The 22,097-nt window shown below is 34.3% G+C and overlaps 1 protein-coding gene across 6 annotated transcripts in view; it reads right to left on the reverse strand.

Moving 5' to 3' along the window:
• The window catches only part of LOC108741565 (paired box protein Pax-5), a 249,993-nt gene that overhangs the window by 55,378 nt on the left and 172,518 nt on the right, over positions 1-22,097 (reverse strand). For 4 of the 6 annotated variants that reach the window (XM_018476407.1, XM_018476406.1, XM_018476404.1 and 1 more), the window contains exon 1: positions 7,932-8,271. The exons of 1 other annotated variant lie outside the window; for it this stretch is intronic. In XM_018476407.1, the coding sequence (XP_018331909.1) occupies positions 7,932-8,262 (331 nt within the window). In that variant the 5' untranslated portion in view covers positions 8,263-8,271. Of the gene's footprint in view, positions 1-3,026; positions 3,590-7,931; positions 8,272-22,097 lie in introns of those variants that run through there. One more of the 6 variants, XM_018476409.1, reaches the window with a different exon arrangement.

Consider the following 22,097-nt stretch of genomic DNA (forward strand, 5'->3'; position numbering starts at 1 on the left):
ACTAAACCGAATCGAATGATACATTACACCGTTTCGTTGTTGAAACTATTCACCGAATCGAATCCGAATTAATATAGGTATACCGGTCGTAGAACCATCTATAATTTGATTTGGTTTGATCAGTAACAAAAATAATTGTCACTAATTACATGACGTACTAAGGAACGCTGAGTAACAGGTATCGTTCAACTTTATCTAGCTTAAAATGCAAAAAAAGTATAAGATGTTGTAACATCAGTCTGGTCTTCGATAGTAATTGTCGTTCTTCATTACCAGCGGCATTGGAGATGATTGAAAGAATAGTATACAACAACAAATTAATACTAGACTCTGGTATGTTGTTGGGATTTCATAATATATATTTTAAACGAAAGAAAATAATATTTTTGAGTATCTCATTCAACGATTTGTGCTCATTTGGTTTACTCTCAAAAGTTCTACCTATTTGTTTTAAGTGAAGCAGGAGAGCAGAGGACGCTGAAGGTTGGTAGAGCCTCCTCAGACATGGAGGGGTAGTTCAGGGTAGTTATAGAGGAATATTGGGAGCATATACAGGAGTTAAGGGGGGTAGAAGTAGACCTATTCGTTGCTCTAATTGTTTTTGAGAAATGCGAAGATTGGTTAAGTCAGCTCATTCTTTAATAACAATCGTTTCTTTTCAATAAATACTACCCCTTAGAATTTAGCATTTAAATCTAATAAAATGTGAGATGAGTACAAAAACAAGACAATTAATCTATCTAAGCACCTACCTATTAGAAAAATGTTATGCGTGTGTTAGATTTTAATCAGTTTTCCAACAAAAGCTGTACCCTTAAACACACATTTCCCTCAGCTTAAATAGCCCTATAAAGTGTCTCTTTTACCCCTCTATTCTTATCAGTGATCTTGAATGAATTATTAATAAACCATTTCAATCGAAACCGTCATCACCAGAACCAAATGCCAAAATGTATGGATTACCTGATGCTGACAATTTCGCTACCGTCGCACTTAATATCTAATACATATAATAAAAAAACCGTCAAAATAATCGCTATATACATGTGTAATAGAATCCCTATAAGTATTAGCAGACATAGATACGGATCGAAGTAACATGTGTTGAGTGTTTTGAGGGCTGGTCGGATAATCCTCTGTACGCATTAGTCAAAGTGTAGTATTATTAGGTAGTGTTTATTAGAGCGCTCTTAAATGATGTGCATGGGGTGAATTGGCAATCGCCTACTCTGATTATCTAGATTAGATAGAGTGGGTGGCAAGTGTCGACGGAAATCGCAGCTTGCCATGGTGAATTTGACGCTTATATTGATGAATTGGACGACCTAATTACGGACAGAAATTTATCTACTTTTACCAGATTAAAATTTGTGACGTTTTGTCTCAAAAAAATGTACATAGAAATGAAATTAAGTAAAGCCTGAACATTTTGCTGTAAAAATTGATAATACGTACACACATTTAAAAAGGATAAATTTTTGAAAATTTTCAGTACACTGAGGAAATATTTTAAACTATTTGTAATCGCTTCAAATCAAGGATACATTCGCCAGGATCAGATTTTTAAAATAACGTCATCGATACTGTCGTTTATTGTTGATTAAAGATAGCAAATCGCAAATTGTTTCTGTTGTTTCCAATTATCTCAAAAGTTTCTTTAATACATTCGCAATAAAAATTAGTTAACTCAAGACTTACAATAAAAGTATACATTCCCATTTAAACTAAGTAATATTTTTTATGAGTCACCAGTTCATTTTAACAATCCTCTGTATTACATTTTAATCTAGAGTAGATACCTATATTACACAGGTGGGTTAAATTGCAAAAGTAGACAATAAATTTGTCGTTTTAAAAAGTGTTTACTGTCTACTAATTGCGTGAAGGAACTGTGATATATATCCTTAAGTATGTAGTTGCTCGCTTTCAAACGAAAATTTTAAATTCGAAGTAAGTAAAATTGACACTTTACTGCCGTGTACAACATAGATTATAATGCGACATAATCCAGCGAGAAACTTTCCAAAAAAATCGTTATTTACTTATATGCCACACATGTGAAATGAGAAAGCTGATACTACCCACACATTTATTTTGCACTTTTTACTACGATCTAATAACTGCTGAATTTGAATTATTATCTTTAATTTTCTATAACAGACGTAAATGATTACACAAAGGACAAAGGCGCATCTACAACCCTTATTAAGTGAGATAATAAGTAGCGTTTGGAAAATTCACATGAGGCAAGGATAAATTCTCTCTAAGGACTCTAACGTGTAAATCATATTTTTACTATATTTACCATTATTTAAGTACTTTTTAACGTTGTACCGATTGATTATTATTATTTGTCGTTAGTTTACCTTACTGAAAATTTAAACCTATTTATTCATTGACTTCTGTTTGGAATTTTATCTTTTGACTTCATCTGACGTGCAAGACATAGACACAAAAAGCTCGACGGACCCGTGTGACCAGTTTCTTTTCAAGCTTTATTCAAAAATACACAATCGCACTTCATTACACGTTCTAGGACCATTTTCGCTAACCTTTTGTACTAAAACTCAGCTGTCTATAGTCAAATGGATAATACATCACAAGGGTGTTTAGGTACTATGTTGCCAATTTAAAGAACTTTTTAATTGGTTATAACGCCAGTACAGTTGGGCACTTTAAACAACATAATTTTTAAACGAGAATATTCGTTAATTACTTTTTAAACCACCAAGATGTTTCTAATGATATTTATATTATATTTGTCTCATTGAATTAAGGAAATATGTGCTCGTATGATGAAACCAAAAGGTAAACAAAACTGCAAATTGTTCTTTTCAAAGTGTAAGTAAATAGAATTTGTCGACTGATAATCTAACAAAATATGAACCTTTTTATAAATGTTTCTGATGAATGAATGAGTTGAAATAAGTTGCTAAACTCTCTATGAATAAAGTTTGAAATAAACAATTCATTTTGGATTTTCCTACACAAAAACCGTCATTATTTTTACTAACGGATTTTCTTACAGGTGTAATATTCCATCATGTTCTGGTTGTAGCGATAGGCCGTGGTGAGATCCATGGCTGCGGCACCCTGCGTCCTGAAAGACAGCAAAGATGCTAAGTTTGCCGCTGCGGTATCCAGATTGTCGTTTACACAAGCACCACCGCACTATATACTTATGTTACAAACAAATTTTATTTAAGTATTATCATAAAAATCCACATCCAGTTTTTCAGCTGTCTTTCCTCAAAAAAACTCCCGTTTTCTCATCATCGTAACTCTTTCACGCTACAGCAGAAGTCATCAGTCGTTTATATAAATCTCGCCGACGGTCATTGTCAACAATTTGTTTTATAGTGCATCACCCCCGGACGATTAATTTATTTATTAATTAAGAGAGTCTAATGTCGATATTTTGGTTACGCTGTGGCGAACTTGGATTGATATGAAAAAAAAAACAACAATAAATAAATCGTGAAAAGATAGAGAGCGTCACGTTGTCCGCCGGAAACGGTTGATCCTACGTATAGGATTTGACGTATATGTCTATCTGAGGCTTTTGCAGCGATGCCTCGCGTCGGATGAGATGAGCGTCGCGACGTTATGTGTCTGTGTATGTGTGTGGACGTATTTTTGGGAGAGGCGAGCCAAACGGTGGGTACAGGGCTACTGAAACGGATAAGCGGATCCCTGACTGACGATGGGAGGAGCCAGGATGGATACCAAATATATATGTTTGTGCATACCTAGCAAGAGATTTCTATGGGGTGGGTCAGTTGTCGGAGAGAATGTGTATTAAACCTGGATATAAGTAGATGTACAGGGCGATTTTCTTGAACCAATATTAATTTTAAGTTCAAAGAAAAACCTGACGTCAGTGTCTTTTTAGTCCTTTAAAGTTAATTTTTCAAAGTACATAAATACCTAAACTTAATTATAATACAAAAGACTCCTTCAAATTCAAAGTTATTCATAAAAATCTTTGGATTTTCCATTTCTAGTTCCTGAATTTTATTTTGCCATTTTGATACTACCAAATCAAACCCAATCTAACTAAACTTAACTTTATTGTAATAGAAGGGACCATTAAAATTAAATCTTTTACAAAATCTTAAAAGAAATTGGACTTCCCACTTCGAATTTCTGAATTTTTTATATCACTTTAACACTGTCTACCCTGGTCTTAATTTAGCTGACCGACATTCTACAGTAACAAAAATTAGGAAGAAAATTGAGCTTTCCATTTTAAGTCTTCCACAATATCTTTTAACTTTGAAATAATTTTCATCCCTTAAAGTACAAGATTAGTCAATCCAATTTAATTTAACCCAATCTAACATAATTCTACTCCTATATTGTATTAAAAATTGTTTGAAAGTTATTCCGTAGATAACAAAACCCAAAACGAAACTGAGCTTTTCCGAATTTTCTTTTGCCACTATGGTAGGATTGTGATCCTTACTACAGCCCACGGTGGATTTTTCCGGCACTTCTTGACTAACCTAATCTGAGGTCTACATTAGGGTCGGTCAGACGCATTAAAGGGTGCAGAGGGCGCATGGCACGAACGGTGCCACCCCTGAACAACGATTGGCTACTTTTGAAAGACCATTTGACACATGCGCCTTTGATACCGCGACTTTTCACGAAACTACTTCTATTAATAATCGTGCATAATCTCATCCTGATCTGATCCTGGCTCTCATCTCCGCCGTTCCGTCCATCAAACGTATTTTGCAACTTTCACAGGCGCGAAAATAAAATAATTAATAATAATTTAAATATGTATCCAACAAGATGAAGTAACAATAATTTTCATTATTTATGTATATCGAATAGTTCCATTTTGTCACACAAGTCGTTTTTTTAGACTGCAATATTGCCAACAAGAACTGCAACTGGCATTGCGGAATAGTAATTTGCAATTAAACAATTGCAACATTTAATTGCAATTATTTTGAAGAAAAAAGTAAAACACACTTTTGAAAAAAAGAATAAAAATAATCGGAAAATTTCACAAACTGTAAAAGCAAAAAACGCCTTCACTTATTCACCCGATGGCGATTGAACATTTCGACACCTACCGAAGGGCTTTAAATCATAAAACGCGACATAGACACGACACGAAGGAACTAACTGATCAAGAAGCTTATCGTTTGTTTAAAATTTTCACAATTCAATCGTACCATCGACTTCCTTTCTTGCAATTCTCACAGACCTCCCCACCATTCTATCATTCACCCCACACACACCTGAAGGGTTTCGCAAATCACAACTAACTAAACGTCACACTCGTTGAATTAACAATTATTACGCTACATATCTGTATACTTCATGTAATTCAATATCGGCATATTGTTGAATGTCGGATATAGAGTTGCAAAGCTACCTGCATCTACGTAACACGCTCGCAACACAAATTGAATGGAATAATTGATAAATCTTGAAGTAATTCTCAAATGGTTGTTTGTGGAATGACTTTACCGATAATTGTTGTAATTTTTTCTGTAAAAGTATTGACAATTTGCGGCGGCCCGGCGCATTCGCCTACATTTAATTAAAGTGGTACAGATATAATTTTAATTTGAGAATTTATTTTATTTTGAGTTTAAATTGTGGTAATAAAACAGTCATTGATGACAAGAAACTATTGTAATACTACATGAAACACTTTGACATTTAATAGTAGTTAATCTGAAGATTTGAGAAACTTTGGCGGTTGTTATAGAACTTACAAGTGATCTGAAGTCCCTGAAGAAGGCAACCTTGTTGCTTCGGACAACTAAAGTGTCGTGTTTTGGCGTTGGGGTTTGAGCTATTTTGTTTGTTCCAATGTTAATGTGAAAATTCATTTTCAATTTTTGCTCACTATAAATTACCTTTGATTCCCGACGTGGGCGTGAAAACAGCAACAAACTTTTCATCTTTAACTTGAGGTAATTTATAGCGAGTAAAAATTGAAAATGAATTTTCACATTAATATTTGAAAAACTATTTTGATAAACTCTATCATATGTATTCAGGTTTTAGTAAAGTTTTGTAATTGGACTCTTACATTTGCACAAATATTAGAGACATTTTAAGGCTAATAAATCATCTTTCGGTACAAGATTGGACTTAAAGAACCATGATCAAGTTTAACGTAATTTTTGTTGCTTGTAAGGATTTCTTAGAATTTCGCGCTTTTGTTGGGAATATTTGGGCACTTAATGTTACTTGAAATTTCACATAATATGGACATTTAGACAAAGGAAGAAATCCGACCACTTCCTCTTGGGTAGTTGGCTACAGGATACTCTGGAACCGCGAAGGATGGAGAGACAGACAGGTAGGTATTACTTACCACTCTTACATTCCTATAAGTTATACATACATATGTACGTATGTAATACAAATTTATATATATATATTGCTTTTGTCGTCCGGTTCCCATAATAAGAACGGAATGAATGGTCACCTGTAATTGTGGACAAACAACGAATCAAGCTACGAGCCCGTCGGTGTATCCGATATACCGGCACAGCATCGTCGGCATTGTGCCGATAGGGTATCGGTTACCTCTAAAATTACGATATATGTGACCCTGCTTGTATGTATGTGTATGTGTGTGTGTGTGTGTACAGGTATCAAAGTCGACCAGTATCGGTTACACCTGAGAGTCTCCCGCGAACTGCGACTCCACGCGTCTTCCTTCTCGTATTAATACAATTGTCATCTGACGGATCGACCTTTGAGGACGTTCTTCGCCGGAAGAGACAGAATGTGAATAAGTTTATTGTTTCCTTTTTGGACTCTGATTTCGGTGAGAATCACCGGCGATACGACAGAGGGACAGAAACCAACGACTAAACTATACCGCCATCAAAAAAAGTTATACTTTTTGGTGTATTGGTTTAAAAAAAAGCCAGAAGACTATGTAATGGATAGTCAAAATTGATAAAAATTACTTCTAAGGTAGCATATCGATTCGACTGTGGTCTAAATTAAGTCCAGACGTTTCATCGGGGGCTGCGGCTGGTACCGCCGAGAATTTGAGGTATAATCTTCACCTACTCATTTTGGGACTCACTCACAATCAGTTGTCCCCTTTGTCAACACATGACTACTACAGTTTTAGACGAAACGTCCGGACCTATCAGTTCATATAGGCCACAACGTTTCGATTTTCAATATTACAGCAGTTAAACTTTAGCCTATAAAGAACCTCGTTTTGAATTGACCATAAATATTTTTAACTTTGCCAATATCTTGTCAAATAGTGGATCAACCAAACAAAGAAAAACTAGCGAAAATAAATTAAAATCCTGTGCTCTTGTATTGATGTAGCACACAGGTAGGTAAATAAATCAAAGACTTCTGCCGATATTACATCTATAATGATGCGGGCGCCACTTGATCAATCAAGTATGTCATACGTATCGTATTTCGGAGATTCGGAGACTTAATCAAACGACGATAAGTTGGAAAGACAGGTAGCTAAGCTACATGACCGTTCGACTTCGCCCACATATTATATAACCATGTAAGTAAAGAGGTACAAAATATATACCTACCACATGTCAAAAAAAAAAAAAGAACAAGGTATTAATGATCCAGTGCGTTTGTGTATGTGTGTAACTAACTAACTGATCAGATAAATGCAGTGGATGGGTTAAATATACCTGATAAGGTAAACCTCTAATAATTTGGGAGCTTTTATAAAAAGCTTCATAACCGAACTGTTGTTATAATCCTCATGCATAATTTAATTAACTAACTTATATCAATCAAATTACAGAAAAATAACATAAACCTATCACAGATTTTACACTTTTATAAAAAAATGTTAACATGTACCTACCCATAGTTTTTATCATTATATCTGCGCAAAAGAAGAGCTTTTTAGAACGTTTAAAGACATTAATAAGTATATATTGTTAAACACTAACCTTCTTTGCAAACAATCAGTTCGTCAGCTACTTTTATATCAAACTCCTTATACGTATAGTCAGCCTTTTCAATATCACACGATTTTACACTCACATGGGTTTCCTCACAGTAGTTTTCGTAACGATTAATGTCCAATTCCCTTAAAACTGTGTTATCAATATCACTATTCAAAATCACTCTTCGCCGTTTAGTACTAATACAACTTACCGCCGGACTCGAGAGAGTATTTTCTAACAATGCCTCGTCAAATGCATTGTCATCATTATTTAAGAAAGTGCTATCGATCAAAAGCTTTAAATTAATCGATGACCGCTTACGTTTGCGACCCATATCGTACGAAACCAGCACACGACTGAATTCCGACCTGATGTAACTGGTCGTTTGTTAACCTTGGCAAAGATAACTCATAGCGTTTTTTTAATCAACAGTTTTTATAAGGAGAAAGAAAGGAATAGAAAACATCACTCATCGTCAGCGTCAAAACTTGTTTGTGTCGGATTTGTTATCGTGTTTATCATCTCGGTGTGTAAATAGTACGGCCACATCGAAGCCGTGAATTTATACGTTGTTTACGATATTATTTAACAATTTCAAATAAATTAAGACATAATATAGGAAAATAGGTACTATAAAAAACTTATTAAAAATATTTTTAAATGTTTGATAATTCCGCGCAATAAAGGATATACTCTGGAATTTGTGAATTAATATCATATAATAAAAAGAATTGTAAGATGTTTCAGATATAATTTGAGCATTTCTTATTGGGTCCCGTTTAAAGAAAGAAAAGCTTAATCTGTAAGTTTACAAAATTAGGGGATGACACTTTTAAAATTTCAATTTAAGTTTGTAGATATACACGTACACAAAATTTTGAAGTACATGTACGTAAATTATTTGATTAATTAAAGTTTAGTTTGATATGTTAAGAATGGTTAAATTATAAAATTACATTACTTTTTATGAAAGCTTTCGTTATTTAAAAGAGCATTATATTTTCGTTAGTAAAAATTCTATTTATAAACAAAAATTTTATCGAATAAATCACAGTACATAGTTGAGTTAGTATTATTTATGGATGCTTTAAATATTGGACCACCCTGTTCATTTTTCTACAAAATTANTGTGACTTTAGGCTAAAGCTCAAATTTTAAATTTTCCAAAAAAAAAAAAAGTAGGCATCGTCCTTTCACAAGGAAATAATAAGCGTCGTCTTCGCACATGAACGAAAATCAAATGAAACAAGAAAGGAAAACAACAAAATTGAAAGTTAGCTAGTACGTTTCATTTAAAGGGGACAGTATGCAGAATCTTTCATAACGAATTCAACAGTTCAAGATCACTAATTGTAACAACCACCGAAGCCGTTGCATGACTTTGCAACAACATGCTCGCAGTTGATAAATGATTTGATATAATCAAAGACAGCTAGCTCTCTGCCCTTAGTATATGCATGCATACACACAACACAAAAATAAATTTTCATATTTTGTATAATCTCCATACCTATAGTATATGAAAGCTCAAAGCTGCCAGTCTGTAAAATTTGGTATTTTATAAAGTCGACGTTAACCTCAACCGCAAAGAGGAATATAAAACAGCAGTTAAAATAAAATGTTTACTTTATTTGTTATGTATGTTACGATGTGAATACAATATTGTATTACAACCCATTCAAATAAAATCCTATTCGAAATGAAATTTGTGAAAAAGTATTTACCAAAAGCTTCACAATTTACGTAAACGTTTGTTAAATAGCCTGGTCGAGTTAGAAAATGCTAGTCGATACAGAATGTTCAAAAGTTATGAAATTGAACTCTAGATGCCTCACTTTTATTTAATAATTACGTACAATATTATTACAAAGTTGTATTAAAATTTACAGTTAGTTAGTTGTTTATCAATTATTTCTAATACAATTGTAAACTATTATAAAACAGAGAATCATTGTTTTGGTAGGTAGTCGGTTGCTGACGGGTGGTAAATTATACGGAGACCACATAGGGTCATGAAGCATGCTCGCAACATATTGTTTTGCTAAACAATAGTTTTATTTATTGACACCAATACTATTAACTGTAAATTTCAATCGTTGGACATCCGTCTAAACAAACGTAAAGATGGAAGAAAGGTAACTGCAACGGATAATTTTAATCGAAACAAATTAAAACAAAAACTAAAGATTCCCGATATAGTAAAAATTATAAATAAGTAGAAAAGGCAATGTAAGTTAGCAAATCCGTTGAAAGGAGTGTTGAGTAGGTACAAATTGTAGGAATATCGATGATTCCATGACTAAACAGTATTTTGCAAAAATACAGATCACCATCATCAAGACTAAACCGAATCGAATGATACATTACACCGTTTCGTTGTTGAAACTGTTCACCGAATCGAATCCGAATTAATATAGGTATACCGGTCGTAGAACCATCTATAATTTGATTTGGTTTGATCAGTAACAAAAATAATTGTCACTAATTACATGACGTACTAAGGAACGCTGAGTAACAGGTATCGTTCAACTTTATCTAGCTTAAAATGCAAAAAAAGTATAAGATGTTGTAACATCAGTCTGGTCTTCGATAGTAATTGTCGTTCTTCATTACCAGCGGCATTGGAGATGATTGAAAGAATAGTATACAACAACAAATTAATACTAGACTCTGGTATGTTGTTGGGATTTCATAATATATATTTTAAACGAAAGAAAATAATATTTTTGAGTATCTCATTCAACGATTTGTGCTCATTTGGTTTACTCTCAAAAGTTCTACCTATTTGTTTTAAGTGAAGCAGGAGAGCAGAGGACGCTGAAGGTTGGTAGAGCCTCCTCAGACATGGAGGGGTAGTTCAGGGTAGTTATAGAGGAATATTGGGAGCATATACAGGAGTTAAGGGGGGTAGAAGTAGACCTATTCGTTGCTCTAATTGTTTTTGAGAAATGCGAAGATTGGTTAAGTCAGCTCATTCTTTAATAACAATCGTTTCTTTTCAATAAATACTACCCCTTAGAATTTAGCATTTAAATCTAATAAAATGTGAGATGAGTACAAAAACAAGACAATTAATCTATCTAAGCACCTACCTATTAGAAAAATGTTATGCGTGTGTTAGATTTTAATCAGTTTTCCAACAAAAGCTGTACCCTTAAACACACATTTCCCTCAGCTTAAATAGCCCTATAAAGTGTCTCTTTTACCCCTCTATTCTTATCAGTGATCTTGAATGAATTATTAATAAACCATTTCAATCGAAACCGTCATCACCAGAACCAAATGCCAAAATGTATGGATTACCTGATGCTGACAATTTCGCTACCGTCGCACTTAATATCTAATACATATAATAAAAAAACCGTCAAAATAATCGCTATATACATGTGTAATAGAATCCCTATAAGTATTAGCAGACATAGATACGGATCGAAGTAACATGTGTTGAGTGTTTTGAGGGCTGGTCGGATAATCCTCTGTACGCATTAGTCAAAGTGTAGTATTATTAGGTAGTGTTTATTAGAGCGCTCTTAAATGATGTGCATGGGGTGAATTGGCAATCGCCTACTCTGATTATCTAGATTAGATAGAGTGGGTGGCAAGTGTCGACGGAAATCGCAGCTTGCCATGGTGAATTTGACGCTTATATTGATGAATTGGACGACCTAATTACGGACAGAAATTTATCTACTTTTACCAGATTAAAATTTGTGACGTTTTGTCTCAAAAAAATGTACATAGAAATGAAATTAAGTAAAGCCTGAACATTTTGCTGTAAAAATTGATAATACGTACACACATTTAAAAAGGATAAATTTTTGAAAATTTTCAGTACACTGAGGAAATATTTTAAACTATTTGTAATCGCTTCAAATCAAGGATACATTCGCCAGGATCAGATTTTTAAAATAACGTCATCGATACTGTCGTTTATTGTTGATTAAAGATAGCAAATCGCAAATTGTTTCTGTTGTTTCCAATTATCTCAAAAGTTTCTTTAATACATTCGCAATAAAAATTAGTTAACTCAAGACTTACAATAAAAGTATACATTCCCATTTAAACTAAGTAATATTTTTTATGAGTCACCAGTTCATTTTAACAATCCTCTGTATTACATTTTAATCTAGAGTAGATACCTATATTACACAGGTGGGTTAAATTGCAAAAGTAGACAATAAATTTGTCGTTTTAAAAAGTGTTTACTGTCTACTAATTGCGTGAAGGAACTGTGATATATATCCTTAAGTATGTAGTTGCTCGCTTTCAAACGAAAATTTTAAATTCGAAGTAAGTAAAATTGACACTTTACTGCCGTGTACAACATAGATTATAATGCGACATAATCCAGCGAGAAACTTTCCAAAAAAATCGTTATTTACTTATATGCCACACATGTGAAATGAGAAAGCTGATACTACCCACACATTTATTTTGCACTTTTTACTACGATCTAATAACTGCTGAATTTGAATTATTATCTTTAATTTTCTATAACAGACGTAAATGATTACACAAAGGACAAAGGCGCATCTACAACCCTTATTAAGTGAGATAATAAGTAGCGTTTGGAAAATTCACATGAGGCAAGGATAAATTCTCTCTAAGGACTCTAACGTGTAAATCATATTTTTACTATATTTACCATTATTTAAGTACTTTTTAACGTTGTACCGATTGATTATTATTATTTGTCGTTAGTTTACCTTACTGAAAATTTAAACCTATTTATTCATTGACTTCTGTTTGGAATTTTATCTTTTGACTTCATCTGACGTGCAAGACATAGACACAAAAAGCTCGACGGACCCGTGTGACCAGTTTCTTTTCAAGCTTTATTCAAAAATACACAATCGCACTTCATTACACGTTCTAGGACCATTTTCGCTAACCTTTTGTACTAAAACTCAGCTGTCTATAGTCAAATGGATAATACATCACAAGGGTGTTTAGGTACTATGTTGCCAATTTAAAGAACTTTTTAATTGGTTATAACGCCAGTACAGTTGGGCACTTTAAACAACATAATTTTTAAACGAGAATATTCGTTAATTACTTTTTAAACCACCAAGATGTTTCTAATGATATTTATATTATATTTGTCTCATTGAATTAAGGAAATATGTGCTCGTATGATGAAACCAAAAGGTAAACAAAACTGCAAATTGTTCTTTTCAAAGTGTAAGTAAATAGAATTTGTCGACTGATAATCTAACAAAATATGAACCTTTTTATAAATGTTTCTGATGAATGAATGAGTTGAAATAAGTTGCTAAACTCTCTATGAATAAAGTTTGAAATAAACAATTCATTTTGGATTTTCCTACACAAAAACCGTCATTATTTTTACTAACGGATTTTCTTACAGGTGTAATATTCCATCATGTTCTGGTTGTAGCGATAGGCCGTGGTGAGATCCATGGCTGCGGCACCCTGCGTCCTGAAAGACAGCAAAGATGCTAAGTTTGCCGCTGCGGTATCCAGATTGTCGTTTACACAAGCACCACCGCACTATATACTTATGTTACAAACAAATTTTATTTAAGTATTATCATAAAAATCCACATCCAGTTTTTCAGCTGTCTTTCCTCAAAAAAACTCCCGTTTTCTCATCATCGTAACTCTTTCACGCTACAGCAGAAGTCATCAGTCGTTTATATAAATCTCGCCGACGGTCATTGTCAACAATTTGTTTTATAGTGCATCACCCCCGGACGATTAATTTATTTATTAATTAAGAGAGTCTAATGTCGATATTTTGGTTACGCTGTGGCGAACTTGGATTGATATGAAAAAAAAAACAACAATAAATAAATCGTGAAAAGATAGAGAGCGTCACGTTGTCCGCCGGAAACGGTTGATCCTACGTATAGGATTTGACGTATATGTCTATCTGAGGCTTTTGCAGCGATGCCTCGCGTCGGATGAGATGAGCGTCGCGACGTTATGTGTCTGTGTATGTGTGTGGACGTATTTTTGGGAGAGGCGAGCCAAACGGTGGGTACAGGGCTACTGAAACGGATAAGCGGATCCCTGACTGACGATGGGAGGAGCCAGGATGGATACCAAATATATATGTTTGTGCATACCTAGCAAGAGATTTCTATGGGGTGGGTCAGTTGTCGGAGAGAATGTGTATTAAACCTGGATATAAGTAGATGTACAGGGCGATTTTCTTGAACCAATATTAATTTTAAGTTCAAAGAAAAACCTGACGTCAGTGTCTTTTTAGTCCTTTAAAGTTAATTTTTCAAAGTACATAAATACCTAAACTTAATTATAATACAAAAGACTCCTTCAAATTCAAAGTTATTCATAAAAATCTTTGGATTTTCCATTTCTAGTTCCTGAATTTTATTTTGCCATTTTGATACTACCAAATCAAACCCAATCTAACTAAACTTAACTTTATTGTAATAGAAGGGACCATTAAAATTAAATCTTTTACAAAATCTTAAAAGAAATTGGACTTCCCACTTCGAATTTCTGAATTTTTTATATCACTTTAACACTGTCTACCCTGGTCTTAATTTAGCTGACCGACATTCTACAGTAACAAAAATTAGGAAGAAAATTGAGCTTTCCATTTTAAGTCTTCCACAATATCTTTTAACTTTGAAATAATTTTCATCCCTTAAAGTACAAGATTAGTCAATCCAATTTAATTTAACCCAATCTAACATAATTCTACTCCTATATTGTATTAAAAATTGTTTGAAAGTTATTCCGTAGATAACAAAACCCAAAACGAAACTGAGCTTTTCCGAATTTTCTTTTGCCACTATGGTAGGATTGTGATCCTTACTACAGCCCACGGTGGATTTTTCCGGCACTTCTTGACTAACCTAATCTGAGGTCTACATTAGGGTCGGTCAGACGCATTAAAGGGTGCAGAGGGCGCATGGCACGAACGGTGCCACCCCTGAACAACGATTGGCTACTTTTGAAAGACCATTTGACACATGCGCCTTTGATACCGCGACTTTTCACGAAACTACTTCTATTAATAATCGTGCATAATCTCATCCTGATCTGATCCTGGCTCTCATCTCCGCCGTTCCGTCCATCAAACGTATTTTGCAACTTTCACAGGCGCGAAAATAAAATAATTAATAATAATTTAAATATGTATCCAACAAGATGAAGTAACAATAATTTTCATTATTTATGTATATCGAATAGTTCCATTTTGTCACACAAGTCGTTTTTTTAGACTGCAATATTGCCAACAAGAACTGCAACTGGCATTGCGGAATAGTAATTTGCAATTAAACAATTGCAACATTTAATTGCAATTATTTTGAAGAAAAAAGTAAAACACACTTTTGAAAAAAAGAATAAAAATAATCGGAAAATTTCACAAACTGTAAAAGCAAAAAACGCCTTCACTTATTCACCCGATGGCGATTGAACATTTCGACACCTACCGAAGGGCTTTAAATCATAAAACGCGACATAGACACGACACGAAGGAACTAACTGATCAAGAAGCTTATCGTTTGTTTAAAATTTTCACAATTCAATCGTACCATCGACTTCCTTTCTTGCAATTCTCACAGACCTCCCCACCATTCTATCATTCACCCCACACACACCTGAAGGGTTTCGCAAATCACAACTAACTAAACGTCACACTCGTTGAATTAACAATTATTACGCTACATATCTGTATACTTCATGTAATTCAATATCGGCATATTGTTGAATGTCGGATATAGAGTTGCAAAGCTACCTGCATCTACGTAACACGCTCGCAACACAAATTGAATGGAATAATTGATAAATCTTGAAGTAATTCTCAAATGGTTGTTTGTGGAATGACTTTACCGATAATTGTTGTAATTTTTTCTGTAAAAGTATTGACAATTTGCGGCGGCCCGGCGCATTCGCCTACATTTAATTAAAGTGGTACAGATATAATTTTAATTTGAGAATTTATTTTATTTTGAGTTTAAATTGTGGTAATAAAACAGTCATTGATGACAAGAAACTATTGTAATACTACATGAAACACTTTGACATTTAATAGTAGTTAATCTGAAGATTTGAGAAACTTTGGCGGTTGTTATAGAACTTACAAGTGATCTGAAGTCCCTGAAGAAGGCAACCTTGTTGCTTCGGACAACTAAAGTGTCGTGTTTTGGCGTTGGGGTTTGAGCTATTTTGTTTGTTCCAATGTTAATGTGAAAATTCATTTTCAATTTTTGCTCACTATAAATTACCTTTGATTCCCGACGTGGGCGTGAAAACAGCAACAAACTTTTCATCTTTAACTTGAGGTAATTTATAGCGAGTAAAAATTGAAAATGAATTTTCACATTAATATTTGAAAAACTATTTTGATAAACTCTATCATATGTATTCAGGTTTTAGTAAAGTTTTGTAATTGGACTCTTACATTTGCACAAATATTAGAGACATTTTAAGGCTAATAAATCATCTTTCGGTACAAGATTGGACTTAAAGAACCATGATCAAGTTTAACGTAATTTTTGTTGCTTGTAAGGATTTCTTAGAATTTCGCGCTTTTGTTGGGAATATTTGGGCACTTAATGTTACTTGAAATTTCACATAATATGGACATTTAGACAAAGGAAGAAATCCGACCACTTCCTCTTGGGTAGTTGGCTACAGGATACTCTGGAACCGCGAAGGATGGAGAGACAGACAGGTAGGTATTACTTACCACTCTTACATTCCTATAAGTTATACATACATATGTACGTATGTAATACAAATTTATATATATATATTGCTTTTGTCGTCCGGTTCCCATAATAAGAACGGAATGAATGGTCACCTGTAATTGTGGACAAACAACGAATCAAGCTACGAGCCCGTCGGTGTATCCGATATACCGGCACAGCATCGTCGGCATTGTGCCGATAGGGTATCGGTTACCTCTAAAATTACGATATATGTGACCCTGCTTGTATGTATGTGTATGTGTGTGTGTGTGTGTACAGGTATCAAAGTCGACCAGTATCGGTTACACCTGAGAGTCTCCCGCGAACTGCGACTCCACGCGTCTTCCTTCTCGTATTAATACAATTGTCATCTGACGGATCGACCTTTGAGGACGTTCTTCGCCGGAAGAGACAGAATGTGAATAAGTTTATTGTTTCCTTTTTGGACTCTGATTTCGGTGAGAATCACCGGCGATACGACAGAGGGACAGAAACCAACGACTAAACTATACCGCCATCAAAAAAAGTTATACTTTTTGGTGTATTGGTTTAAAAAAAAGCCAGAAGACTATGTAATGGATAGTCAAAATTGATAAAAATTACTTCTAAGGTAGCATATCGATTCGACTGTGGTCTAAATTAAGTCCAGACGTTTCATCGGGGGCTGCGGCTGGTACCGCCGAGAATTTGAGGTATAATCTTCACCTACTCATTTTGGGACTCACTCACAATCAGTTGTCCCCTTTGTCAACACATGACTACTACAGTTTTAGACGAAACGTCCGGACCTATCAGTTCATATAGGCCACAACGTTTCGATTTTCAATATTACAGCAGTTAAACTTTAGCCTATAAAGAACCTCGTTTTGAATTGACCATAAATATTTTTAACTTTGCCAATATCTTGTCAAATAGTGGATCAACCAAACAAAGAAAAACTAGCGAAAATAAATTAAAATCCTGTGCTCTTGTATTGATGTAGCACACAGGTAGGTAAATAAATCAAAGACTTCTGCCGATATTACATCTATAATGATGCGGGCGCCACTTGATCAATCAAGTATGTCATACGTATCGTATTTCGGAGATTCGGAGACTTAATCAAACGACGATAAGTTGGAAAGACAGGTAGCTAAGCTACATGACCGTTCGACTTCGCCCACATATTATATAACCATGTAAGTAAAGAGGTACAAAATATATACCTACCACATGTCAAAAAAAAAAAAAGAACAAGGTATTAATGATCCAGTGCGTTTGTGTATGTGTGTAACTAACTAACTGATCAGATAAATGCAGTGGATGGGTTAAATATACCTGATAAGGTAAACCTCTAATAATTTGGGAGCTTTTATAAAAAGCTTCATAACCGAACTGTTGTTATAATCCTCATGCATAATTTAATTAACTAACTTATATCAATCAAATTACAGAAAAATAACATAAACCTATCACAGATTTTACACTTTTATAAAAAAATGTTAACATGTACCTACCCATAGTTTTTATCATTATATCTGCGCAAAAGAAGAGCTTTTTAGAACGTTTAAAGACATTAATAAGTATATATTGTTAAACACTAACCTTCTTTGCAAACAATCAGTTCGTCAGCTACTTTTATATCAAACTCCTTATACGTATAGTCAGCCTTTTCAATATCACACGATTTTACACTCACATGGGTTTCCTCACAGTAGTTTTCGTAACGATTAATGTCCAATTCCCTTAAAACTGTGTTATCAATATCACTATTCAAAATCACTCTTCGCCGTTTAGTACTAATACAACTTACCGCCGGACTCGAGAGAGTATTTTCTAACAATGCCTCGTCAAATGCATTGTCATCATTATTTAAGAAAGTGCTATCGATCAAAAGCTTTAAATTAATCGATGACCGCTTACGTTTGCGACCCATATCGTACGAAACCAGCACACGACTGAATTCCGACCTGATGTAACTGGTCGTTTGTTAACCTTGGCAAAGATAACTCATAGCGTTTTTTTAATCAACAGTTTTTATAAGGAGAAAGAAAGGAATAGAAAACATCACTCATCGTCAGCGTCAAAACTTGTTTGTGTCGGATTTGTTATCGTGTTTATCATCTCGGTGTGTAAATAGTACGGCCACATCGAAGCCGTGAATTTATACGTTGTTTACGATATTATTTAACAATTTCAAATAAATTAAGACATAATATAGGAAAATAGGTACTATAAAAAACTTATTAAAAATATTTTTAAATGTTTGATAATTCCGCGCAATAAAGGATATACTCTGGAATTTGTGAATTAATATCATATAATAAAAAGAATTGTAAGATGTTTCAGATATAATTTGAGCATTTCTTATTGGGTCCCGTTTAAAGAAAGAAAAGCTTAATCTGTAAGTTTACAAAATTAGGGGATGACACTTTTAAAATTTCAATTTAAGTTTGTAGATATACACGTACACAAAATTTTGAAGTACATGTACGTAAATTATTTGATTAATTAAAGTTTAGTTTGATATGTTAAGAATGGTTAAATTATAAAATTACATTACTTTTTATGAAAGCTTTCGTTATTTAAAAGAGCATTATATTTTCGTTAGTAAAAATTCTATTTATAAACAAAAATTTTATCGAATAAATCACAGTACATAGTTGAGTTAGTATTATTTATGGATGCTTTAAATATTGGACCACCCTGTTCATTTTTCTACAAAATTAACGCTATAGTAGTACGTACAAGGAAATTGAACATGTCTCAGACGGAGATGTATATACAGTGCAGGCAGATTGAGAACAAATCAGAGGGTTATTTTATTACATGCAAGCATCTATAGGGGTAGCATCATTTCTTGAAAAGCAGGTACAGATACCTTCAACCACCTTTTCATATAAATAATAAAGTAAAGTAAAAAAAGTTTATCAAAAGCAATTTAAAGTACTTGTTTAAAAGATTTTGAGAGTATTCCACACACATAAATAAAAAGAAAAGATGTTGACAAAGAAATTTTTACGTACGGTAACAATTTTGCCCTATCTGTATACGCAAAAGACAAAGGTGAAAACCACATGGAACAAAACTCCACACACACAAATGCGTACTACAAAGTATTACACGGTCTGTCATAAAGTGAAATACGCCATGTTCACACACATGTGATTCCGTAGTTTTTATGGTCCTGAAGTGTCGGGTTTGGCAAAAGCACGATCTGTCAGTGCAACAAGCGGGTGCTAAATTATTGCCACTTAAAATTGGATGAGACATTAAAAATTTTCTACGCGAACTCATCGTAGGAAGTTGTAATCCACGGTAAATGGTTATTTTGTTTATCCCGGTGTTGGAATTGGGACAAAATAGATATAATTTGGACAAATGACACATTCACAAACCAGGGGCATATACAAACGATTCCCAGAATTAAAATAAATCCAAAATAGCCAACATCAGAAGCTTAAAAAGGAATCTCAACAATCAATTCAATTTATTTTATCCAAATGATGATAAATTATCTGAGCGCAGATTGGATAAATGTAACAATAACAATAATAAAATGGCAGAAGAACAACATAACTAAGTTTCTGTTATAAATCAGAACTATAAAAATACTCTTATAATGGTAGCAAATTGAGATCAGTTAAATAAAAGGATAAAAAGGACGGTGGACGCGGTGGAAAAGAAAGGGTTAGAAGCGTTCGAAATGTGGTGTTACAGGCGAATGATGAGGATGCCGTGGATAGAGAACGTTAGAAATGAAGAGGTATTAAAAAGAAAAGGATAACAGAGGACTCTTTGGAAGTCAATAAGAAATAGGAGAGATAGGTTGGTAGGAGACCTTCCCAGGCATGAAGGTCTAGTCAGAGAAATAATAGAGGCAGAAACAGGAGTTAAGAGGAATACAGGTAGCCTTAGATTAGACTAGTGTTTCCAAGGATGTGGGATGTTCCAGTTTTAGGGAAATGCGATGATTAGCTCAGGATAGGAAAGAGTGGAGATGCGTGGCCAAACAGTCTTAGGACTGATAACCTTATGATGATGAAGAGAGGAGAGAGGGATGTTTTAAGAATTTCTACGATTTTGTCTTGCAAGAATTGTCGTTTAAGAAGATAGAGTAGATCGTCCACGTACACTATAAAAAGAAGTGGGCTCACCTCTTATGCCCTGAGGAAGCCCAGCGACAACAATTTCGCAATTTTATATGCAAAAAAAAATTAAAATAGCACCCCTACTTCTTTGGAAAATACCTCCATACCATTTAGGAAATGCACTTTATGTTCAATAGCGATCTTGTATGCACAATCTATATTCTAATATGTGTTTGGCAAAGTAGTTAGTTGGCTAATAAAGCGCAGTGAATCAAAACTGACTTGGCATCTTTCAAGTACATCCGACAATGATGGGTTTACACGTCGTTGAACGCAACGTGACAATTTTCATAGCATGCAGCAATGGCAAAGAAGCGATCACCGACCATGAAGACCACACGTATTTTACTGTGCTGCAGAAGTGAACGAAAATGATCCTAAACCCATTTATAACAAGATGCCGAGTTATTTAAGGCTTTAATAACCAACTACTAAATATTACACTCCTATCTGTCGTCTTATTATTAGGCAAATTTACGTTTAAACCGAATGTTTTTAATGACCTACATTAACTCCTGTTTAATTAGCTAGCGTTAGAGATGACACTAATACATGAGACTCCTTAAAAAAATCCTAACAATACCGAGTAAAATTAAAAAAAATGCACAGGTACTTCCTAAATAAAGTCTACATGAGAATGTATTGGAAAAAGTTCCACTCAAAATAGAAACAGCTTTTGAGGAAAGATTTTCCTTTTTAAGGACGAAACATAGGCAACCAATGTCACTCCTTCAAGCTTGGAAACACTCGGCTAATTCTGAAGGCCAATTTTACGTAATAAATAATACAACGTCCTTTTTTCTATTTTTGTGACATAAATAATTATCGAAGGAATTTCTGTAGGTATCGACCTCATTTCTTCATGTTTGATACAATGATTGAATAGTTGATAATGATGTAGTGGAAACAAATATAAAGATATCCAAGGGAAAATACGCAGACAAAGAGCGAATATGAAGATAGGAGACGAAAAAATAAGAGAATGTGACTGATTTTCACTATTTAGGAAGTCATATAACTGAGGATGGAAGGAGCGGCTGAAGAGGACCCTAGTTGGTCCTAGAACGGCCTGAGGTAGAGGGATTCTAGTCGGTAAGTCCGAGGACTTCTTCCTCGGGAATCCGACACTACCCAGTCGTACGGAAAAAAAAAACTTTTGGGTGTTTCATTCCCACCAGCCACTAATGCTGGTAGGCGGGCAGTCCCTCCGGACTATGCCGGAAGGTAGGGCGGAAGGCCCTCTTCAGCCTGCTTTCAGGAATCGTGGGAATGGGTGGGTGGTGGTTCGGGTGAGAAAGATGAGACGGACGAAATGAAGACAGAAGAGAATGAAAGATTATCTGTGGAATATT

Source organism: Agrilus planipennis, unplaced genomic scaffold, assembly GCF_000699045.2.
Source record: "Agrilus planipennis isolate EAB-ADULT unplaced genomic scaffold, Apla_2.0 scaffold232, whole genome shotgun sequence".
Lineage (NCBI taxonomy): Eukaryota > Metazoa > Arthropoda > Insecta > Coleoptera > Buprestidae > Agrilus > Agrilus planipennis.